This window comes from Colobus angolensis, unplaced genomic scaffold (assembly GCF_000951035.1).
Source record: "Colobus angolensis palliatus isolate OR3802 unplaced genomic scaffold, Cang.pa_1.0 Scaffold46, whole genome shotgun sequence".
NCBI classification, from domain to species: Eukaryota; Metazoa; Chordata; class Mammalia; order Primates; family Cercopithecidae; genus Colobus; species Colobus angolensis.
In genome coordinates, this window is record NW_012118043.1 from 5,805,073 (window position 1) to 5,815,262 (window position 10,190).

Here is a 10,190-nt window from a genome sequence, read left to right on the forward strand (position 1 = left end):
CCCAGAAGTTTAAGGTTACAGTGAGCCATAATTGCACCATCGCACTCCAGCCTAAGCGACAAAGCAAGACCCACTCTCTAAAAAACAAAAATGAAAACAACACGAAACAAAAACCTGTGTAGGCAGCTATCCTTTCTCCTCAATGATTTTCCTAACGGTTTCTGGGAATGTGTGTACTGTCTCTCGGCTGGCAGAAGCTGCTTCTTCTGTGATCTTGACAATTTTAAAGCCAAATACCTTCCAAAATTATCAAACCATCCTTTGCTGGCATTACATTCTCCAGCTTTAGACCCCTCTCTTTTCTTTTAAGTTGCCATATAATGACTTCACCTTTTCTCAAATCATATTAGTCTATAGGTAATGCCTTTTTTTTTTTTTTTTGAGACGGAGTCTCGCTCTGTCGCCCAGGCTGGAGTGCAGTGGCCAGATCTCAGCTCACTGCAAGCTCCGCCTCCCGGGTTCCCGCCATTCTCCTGCCTCAGCCTCCCGTGTAGCTGGGACTACAGGCGCCCGCCACCTCGCCCGGCTAGTTTTTGTATTTTTTAGTAGAGACAGGGTTTCACCGTGTTAGCCAGGATGGTCTCGATCTCCTGACCTCGTGATCCGCCCGTCTCGGCCTCCCAAAGTGCTGGGATTATAGGCTTGAGCCACCGCGCCCGGCCTACAATATGTATACTTAACAAAAATTAAAATTAGTCTTCATCTTCTTCCTGAATAACACAATGCTTTGTAGAACACTTTAATTCCATTTCTTTCCCTCCTTACTTTCATAAAATTGTCATACACTATATTGTGTGTGTACATATATATGTGTGTATGTGTATATATATGTGTGTGTGTGTGTGTGTGTATATATATATCTTTTTTTTTTTTCCTCCGAGACTGAGTCTTGCTCTGTGGTCCAGGCTGGAGTGCAGTGGTACGATCTTGGCCCAATGCAACCTCCATCTCCTGGGTTCAAGCAATTCTCCTGCCTCAGCCTCTTGAGTAGCTGAGATTACAGGCATGTGCCACCATGCCCGGCTAATTTTTGTATTTTTAGTAGAGACAGCATTTCACCATGTTGGCCAGGCTGGTCTCGAACTCCTGACCTCAGGTGATCCTCTTGCCTCAGCCTCCCAAAGTGCTGGGATTACAGGCGTCAGCCACCGGACTCAGCCTACTGTGTATATTTTACTTATTACTTTTTATATGGTAAATCACCTTTTGCACTTGCCCACCTGTTTTGTTTGCCTTTTTTTCTTCCATCTTAGTTCTTCTATCACATTCCTTCTGCCTAAAGTACATCCTTTCTGGTTTTCTGACATCTTTAAAAATTTAATTTTAAAAAATATTCAAGGGCTACATAGTGATTTTTTTACATGCAATGTATAGTAATCAGATGAGGGTAATTAGCATATCCATAATCTTAAACGTTTATCATTTGTTTTGGAATCATTTAATATTCCTCCTTCCAGCTATTTGAAACTATCTATTATTGCTAACCATAGTCATCCTACAGTGGTATAGAACAGGATTTCCTTTGGTGAGCTTTGAGCTGCTGCTAGTGGCAAACTGTTTTAATTTTTCTGAAATTTATTTCACCGTCATTCCTAACCCATCATCCAGGTAGCAGAAATCAGTATCTTCACTTTGTTTTCATATTCTTCCATTTCACTACAATGTTTACAGGCATGTTTTAATTTTATTTAGAATGCATTGTGATTCATGGAGCTATGGATTCATGTTTATCATCAATGCTAAAGTTTTCCAATTACCTTTTTTTTTTTTTTGAGACGGAGTCTCCCTTTGCTGCCTAGGCTGGAGTGCAGTGGTGCAATCTTGGCTCACTGCAACCTCCGCCTCCCGAAGTCAAGTGATTCTCCTGCCTCAGCCTCCCGAGTAGCTGGGATTACAGGGGCCTGCCACCACACCTGGCTAGTTTTTGTATTTTGAGTAGAGACAGGGTTTCACCATGTTGGCCAGGCTAGTCTTGAACTCCTGACCACAAGTGATCCGCCTGCCTCAGCCTCCCAAAGTGCTGGGATTATAGGCGCGAGCCACCGTGCCTGGCCTCCAATTACCTTTTAAAATGTATCTTCTCCATCCTCTCCGTTTACTCTGGAACTCTGATTAGAAGTACATTAGACATGCTCATTCCATTCTCCATGATACCTAACTTTTCTTCCATATAGTTCTCTTCTTATCTCTTTGCTGTCTTCTGGGTAAAGCACTTTAAAGAGGTAAGTACCTAGTTTATGCTTTTATTTTGCATTATTAAGTTAAAAATGCTTAACATGAACAAATCTTAAATGTACAGTTGACAGTTTGGATGTGTCCCTGCCCAAATCTCATACTGAAATGTAATATCCAGTGTTGTAAGTGGGGGTTCTGGTGGGAGGGGATTGGATCAAGGGGGTGAAATAATGCTTCATTTTAATTCATATTGATGTCCAATTGCTCCAGTACAATTTTTGCAAGTTAGGAAAACAAAAAAAACACACCCTAAGAATCAGTATCTCATTTAGGAAGGTATAGATCAAATAGTCTGGGCCTCTAAAACACCTCAGTTAAGTTCATACTAAGGAGATTGATCATATTAGAGAACCTTAAAAATTAAGATTCAGAAGTAATGGTTGAAGAATGTTAGGGCTGTTTATCCTTGACAATGAAAGACTCAAGGAAGAATTCTGTAGTGCATTGGAAGAGCAGGGAGGGGACCTGGAAACAGAGAATCAGGGGTCTAGTAGTAAATTGTTTGGTTGCATTTGGTAAGCTCCTGAGTTAGATTAGGTTTGGAATCGTGGTCCACCCCAGGTTTTAAAATCTCAAGAAATTTACACCTTTTGAGTCAATTCCTAGGAGATAAGAACAAAAGAAAATGGGTTATTTTTCCTTACTTGGGCTGAAACACTTTGACCTTCAACAAAGAATGCCCCTGCCCATATCAGCCTGTAAAATTTGTATCAAAGCTTAAAAATGCCATTTTCTCCATGCAACCAGATTTTGCTAAAAGAATTAAGTTTCAGAGAACACAGATCATGTTCTGACACTCCTGAAGCTCATAGACAGTATGATTAAGAGCAACTTACATAAGACAAACTAGTATCTGTTAAGTCTGATTTTGTAGAATGTTGCTAATCATTCTTCAGGAGAAAAAAAACTTCGAGAGGTTCCCCACTGGCCTCAGGATATAATCTAAGGTCTATATACGTTAGCTTCTAAGACAGTTCATACCGTTCTTATGTATTCAACTCTGTTTCTGATTACTTCCTATTGTTTCATTCAGAGCCAACTTCTATCCATCTTTCAAATGAAGTTTCTAAAACATCATCCTAGTGTCAAGTGCTGGTGAATAACCTAGTGTAGTAAATAAAAAAACACAGGACTAAGATTCAGAGCACTCAAGTTAAAAGAATCCAGTTGTGACTAATATTCCTCTGTATGTTACTGGATCTATGGGCTACTAAGAAATCACATGAAGCCACTGTATAAACACAGCACTCTATGAACATAAATCTTGAATTGATTCAATACATATTAAGGCAGTCAGCTGGTCTATACAGTGTGAAAATACACAAAAGGGAAGTCAGGCTGAGGCAGGAGAATCGCTTGAACCCGGGAGGCAGAGGTTGCAGTGACCTGAGATCATGTCATTGCATTCCAGGATGGGCGATAAGAGTGAAACTCCCTATCAAAAAAAAAAAGGCGGGGGGGGGACATTTAATTACATTTTGCTTGCCTGAGTTTTATCAGTTGTACAGATGTTACACTAGAACCTTAAGAAATCATGAACTCACAACTTCCTCTATCATGGCTCCCAGTGTTCAGTAATAAACAGCTTACCAAATGCAACCAAACAATTTACTACTAGACCCCCGATTCTGTTTCCAGGTCCCCTCCCTGCTCTTCCAATGCACACACAACTTACAACGCTTGTGCTCAATCTTAACCATTATTTTGCCAGTGCCTTCAGTGCAGAGTACTATTAAAGCCAACAATTTCAGATTTATGTCAAGGTTGAAATACAAAAGATATTTTGTCCTGGTTTCTTCATCTACAAGACTGGACAATGTTTGATGTTAACTACAATTCAGGAAAACCTAATAGACAAAATGTAAAGAGAGCAGGCACTACATAGCATTTTATCTGTGTCATCTGTGTTTCGATCTAATATATGTGGATTCATTTGGTTATTCTAACAAGTTCTCACCTCTGTATTTTTCATATCAACTTTCACAAAGGCTGAAATTAAAACATGAAAAGCTTTGGATAAAAGTAAATAAACCTGTGGAAGATACGCAAGATTTCTTTCTACACTACAAGGGAGTTTGGTTACTTGACCTTTTGGTTCCTTTAGACATCACTAGTCTAACAGATACAAAGTGCTCAAGATAAGGTTTGCTGACTGAATCAAATGAGTCTAATACTTAGCCTGAAAATGGCAATGGATTTTTGTTCCACACATAGGATAATCCAAAAAAGTGTGACTATATTCTCAATAAAATGTTGATGTATTATAGAAAAAGTCACCATATTTTCATAAGCGTATTTTAATTTTTAAAATTTGAACAATTCAAGTAAAAGTCAGCTAGGTAACATAAATACAGAGTAAATGCACATAATTTACAGCCATGTACATAAATGCAAGATACCAAACCTCACATGAATAGTCCAAAGTTAACACTTTTGAGGTTTATTTAGCTATGACTGATAGGTCATAATTGTTCACATACACGGGGGTATACATTCCAAAAGTTTATAAACACAAAAACTGAGTCAAACTAGAATTTTGTTTCTACAAGGAGTAGCATAAAAATCGGTGTCTACACTGATTTAATGGGAAATGTAAGCACATGATGGAGAAGAGATCTGAGTGGGCAGAAAGTTTGTACACTGTATTTTATGTATTAAAATTCCTCAAATTTAAATCATTCAGAAATACCTATATTCTCAGGAATGTTAAAGTCATTAGATATTTGAGGAGAAAAGGCTGAACTGTATTTATCAGTTCCAAAGGGGGTCCCTAGATTACTAACAGTCTGGGCAGAAGAGCATGTAAACAACAAAAGGCAGGCATGGACAATTCTTGAAGAGCAAGAAATGGATTGATTTTTAGCACTTAAATCCTTCAAATCTGAATAAATTTTAGTGATTTAAAACCAATCTTAAAATGCTGAAATGTTTGTAATCCAGTAATAAACATTATTTTTACCAACCCAAATTCTGCTGGTCCTAACATAGTAATGCTATTCCACAGATAATCTAATGATATTCTATCCTGACTTCAAAGTTACAAATCCACTGTGGGGGACCCATCTAGAAAGGATGGTTCTACAAAGTTACATAATGAGAATCAAGCCAACTTTCGGTGATAGATTTTTTTTCTTGGGATTAAAAGCACTGCATGGTATCCCGAAATCACAACTGCTAATTCTTCAGATTTGAATTCTGAAATTTAAAAGTACATACAATCTAAACAATGTGGACTACCTCTACACCAGAAATAAGTCATGATAAACAGATGAAAAAAAAGTCCAATGCTTTGAATATGTTTTTGTTTTTAAACATGAGTCAATTTTTTAAAAACTTCAAAGAAATATTTCAGAGACAAACTTTATATACAACTTTTATATATAGTTTTCCTTTCTGAATTACCTCTGTCATACATAAACTATGGCAGATTGTGCTTAGGGAAAAATACAACTGAAATAAACCTCATTGCTCCTTTCTAGTTGTTGCACATATAAACAATGTCCAAGACTCTAAGATTTCTTTTCTTTCCAGTACATACATAATACTTTCAAAAGCTGAATATAATGCACTAAAGGTCAACACAAGTTTTACTTGCTAAATACAAATAGAAAGAGAATATATGTTCATCCTTGAAGGACACTTGTTATGAATATGCTACAACTAAATAAGATGTTCCTTAGCTGCTGGTTTTCATATCCTTCTTAATCATTTGTGGGGTACTGAGATCAGTAAGACTAGGGAGAGTCTCTATCTTACATTCAATACAATGAATGTTTATGCGTCTTCACAAGGCAAATGGCACTGTATTAGGCAGTAGAAATGGCACCTGAAAAGGCAAACACGATAGATTCAGACCTTCTCTACAGATTTGTTACGAACCCATTTTTGGTATGTTCCTCATAATATGTGTCAAAGCTGAAATTTACCATAAAAGGTACGAATAATTCCAAAGGTAAGAAAACTGATTTTGCCTTTGGTCTCCAAATAGATTGGAATATTTTTATTCCAATTGAGCACCTCAAAAACATCCAGTTACTGTTAACCACAAGGAAGTTAAAATGGGGGAATTTAACAGGGCACTATGTTTCATTGGTGACAGCAGAGAAAGCTTGCAATGACATGCTGCAGTATCTATAATGTTGGGGGCACAACAGGGTACACAGAATACCTAAAACATTTATATTAAGGATCTCCAAAACAACATACTTAAACCCAGAAAAATGTTATGAACACTGTTTCTGCCTAATACATGATCAATTTTTTTTTTTTTTTTAATCTTAACACGGTATTCTCTCCTACTCTCTCACCACCCCCGCCCCCAAAAGGCCACAAAGTGCTTTCACAAAGAGTCATTCTTTTAGATAAAGCCATTGCACAAAATGTACAGTTCAGGTACTGAAATGAGTACCACACTGGCGTCCAATCGTGGCAGTTTTTATACACCAGAATAGCATAGGCGAAGTCTTTTAACAGAATTACAGCAAACATCTTTATAAGGGCCATACATGTAACACATTTAGAGTATTAAAAGGTACAGCTGACTCAATAGCAAAATTTAAAAGCTACATCCTGTTAGCACATTTAACCCAAATGAACTTGAATCTTTCTATGATTTACCACTCAGGAAACTAGGACAGAATAAATTTCTTGTCAAAAGCAGTTTGTTTATTTACACAAAACTAGAAGTCAATTAATGTCACTACCTGCTAAAGCAGATAGCAACGGCGCCCTAGTCTGTAATATTTATACTGTCCCAAATATTAATGTCAACTTAAAATGGCAAAACTTTAAATTACTATTTTCTCTACAAAATAAATGTAATCTATCCTATATAGACCTGGAAAAAACCCAAAAGTTCAAATTCTTAATGTGAAAGCAAGTAGGGAAAGATTTAAAAGTGAAAAATCTTTTATGCTTTATGTAAATGATACTTAAGTATGACAAACAGGTGATAATTCAAGTTCATAACTAGTAAGTCACTGAAAGATAAATGCATTCATTCATGTACCACAAAATTAAAGAAGACATGAGGACATGCCGCAGTCAGCAAAATAGCCAAGAATCAACAATTTACTAGTTATTTTGTCCCAAACTATTACCATGTATGTTTGGTATGTTAACAATTTAAATATCCACATCAGGCTAAACATCAAGCACCTGTTAGCAGTGGAAACTGAAACACTTTGATGCTAAAAAATATACAAGATATTTAGACGCTATTTCATTGGTTGTCAAAAACAGTGACTACTGCCAAATAATTAAATATAAAATATTGTGCCAGGTCCTCTCAGGGAAATGTGAAAATAATACTGACAATCTCATTGTCATTGTTGTGATTTTACTGGAATTAAACAAAAGCCAGAAGTTATAGATTTATGACTGCCAATACTATCTTTGGATAGTTAGAATACAGTATGTAAAATTAAAGATGGCTTTGTTTAAAAGACTGCCATAAATCAACACAACCCAGCTGTGTCTGGTGGACATGGTAGAGAGAAGGACAATTTTGAGAGAGGAGTGCTTCTAAAGGCATTTCCTTGGAGGTTCTGAGGTTTTTTTATTTTTTCCTCCACATTACTGAAAGGCCAAGAAATGTGGTGTGATTACTATAATTCCTACAACAAAACTTCCACTTAGAATAGTTACATGTTCCCAAACTATTTTTCTTCTGTCTGCCATGCTGGCTTCCATACTCCATGGTCCACTGTCATCTTTTGGTCTTCTTTTTTTGTAGTACAGCAGCCCTCATGCTGCTATCCATTGAGTAGGTAAACCACCAATTCATAGGTGGCCATCATAATGGCTGTGTTTGGAATCTGTCTCACTAGATGAGTTGTCAGACCACGGTAAAGAGACCCATAACCTTCTTCTTGAACGAGCAAAGCTAGTGTCTGAAAAAAAGATCTGTATTTTGTTCCTTCTTCACGTAGTCTTGTTCTTACAACTTCTGTTTAGGAAAGAAATAAAATCATTTTACTTAAACATTATTGCTATCTTTACACTCTTCTAATTATAACTGAGCATATCCCATTTACCAGTCTATAAGTGTAAGCTCAGGATAAAAAAGGAGTAGCTTCTAATATGTAGCTTACTGAAACCAGTCTCATTATAGTAACATCAAACTTCTAATATGGCCCAAATCATGCACATTAATTATAAGACTTTACAGTCTTTGAATGTAAAAAGACACAATATAACAAAAGAGAAGTATCAGTTGTATGCTAAACAGATAAAAGGAAGAATAGATACAAGAAGGAGGAAAAGGTGAAGCAGTAAAGAGATGGCATCCAGGATGAATATAAAAAGGATACAGTGAGAAACAAGCAGAAAAGATTTAATATGAATAATACAAAGAAACAATAGCATTATTAATCTATTCAAAACAGTCCACACATATGAGTGTGAAACATCATGTGGACAAAGAAGCTGACAATGTTCCAAACACTAGCTGCCAGCTATAAATCCCAGTCTGGGAATCAAGTAAGCAAAAATCATAAATTTTTAAGAGCTGAATGAACTTTAAGGATTAGTCAGTCCAATTTTTCCTCATTTTAAAAGATGAGAAATCAGAGCTACTGAGAGCTTCTGGCCAGTTGTGGGTAGAAGCTGGGACAAGAATTCAGAGCTTCCTATGTAACTACTTTTTTTACATCCACTATTTCTCAAATTTTTTCAACAAAGTATTCCAGATGGGCCTGGGGAAATAATCTAAAGCAACCCACAGCAATTGTCACTATTTACTTGAAATCTGTTCTGTCTTAAAGATTCGTGCCATTTATATATTTAACTCCAAAATATCCTATTTGACCAGGTGTGGTGGCTCATGCCTGTAATCCTATAGCATTCTGGGAGGCCGAGGTGGGAGAATCGCTTGAGCCCACGAGTTTGAGACCAGACTGGGGAACCAGAGACTATGTCTCTACTAAAAATTAAAAAATTAGCTGGGCATAGTGGCCTGAGCCCATAGTCCCAGCTACTTAGGAGGCTGGGGCAGGAGGATTAATTGAGCCTTGGAGTTCAAGGTTGCAGTGAGCTATGATCATGTGGCTGCACTCAAACCTGGGTGACACAGTGACATTCTACCAAAAAAAAAAAAAGACTAACGTATCTTGTTTATCAACTGTACCCTCTTCCTGTAATGACATCATCTCACCTCAAGGGAAAAGTCTGCTTAAACCCCAAAACTCTATTCTTTTTTTTTTTTTTGAGACAGAGTCTCGCTCTGTCACCCAGGCTGGAGTGCAGTGGCCGGATCTCAGCTCACTGCAAGCTCCGCCTCCCGGGTTCACGCCATTCTCCTGCCTCAGCCTCCCGAGTAGCTGGGATTACAGGGGCCTGCCACCACACCTGGCTAGTTTTTGTATTTTGAGTAGAGACAGGGTTTCACCATGTTGGCCAGGCTAGTCTTGAACTCCTGACCACAAGTGATCCGCCTGCCTCAGCCTCCCAAAGTGCTGGGATTATAGGCGCGAGCCACCGTGCCTGGCCTCCAATTACCTTTTAAAATGTATCTTCTCCATCCTCTCCGTTTACTCTGGAACTCTGATTAGAAGTACATTAGACATGCTCATTCCATTCTCCATGATACCTAACTTTTCTTCCATATAGTTCTCTTCTTATCTCTTTGCTGTCTTCTGGGTAAAGCACTTTAAAGAGGTAAGTACCTAGTTTATGCTTTTATTTTGCATTATTAAGTTAAAAATGCTTAACATGAACAAATCTTAAATGTACAGTTGACAGTTTGGATGTGTCCCTGCCCAAATCTCATACTGAAATGTAATATCCAGTGTTGTAAGTGGGGGTTCTGGTGGGAGGGGATTGGATCAAGGGGGTGAAATAATGCTTCATTTTAATTCATATTGATGTCCAATTGCTCCAGTACAATTTTTGCAAGTTAGGAAAACAAAAAAAACACACCCTAAGAATCAGTATCTCATTTAGGAAGGTATAGATCA

The 10,190-nt window shown here is 37.6% G+C and overlaps 1 protein-coding gene across 3 annotated transcripts in view; it reads right to left on the reverse strand.

The window, feature by feature from the left end:
* Positions 1-4,514: 4,514 nt before the first annotated feature.
* Positions 4,515-10,190, reverse strand: part of SLC25A36 (solute carrier family 25 (pyrimidine nucleotide carrier), member 36) — a 39,503-nt gene continuing 33,827 nt past the window's right edge. For 2 of the 3 annotated variants that reach the window (XM_011958107.1, XM_011958109.1), the window contains one exon: positions 4,515-8,182. In XM_011958107.1, the coding sequence (XP_011813497.1) occupies positions 7,989-8,182 (194 nt within the window). In that variant the 3' untranslated portion in view covers positions 4,515-7,988. The remainder of the gene's footprint in view (positions 8,183-10,190) is intronic. The other variant, XM_011958108.1, reaches the window with a different exon arrangement.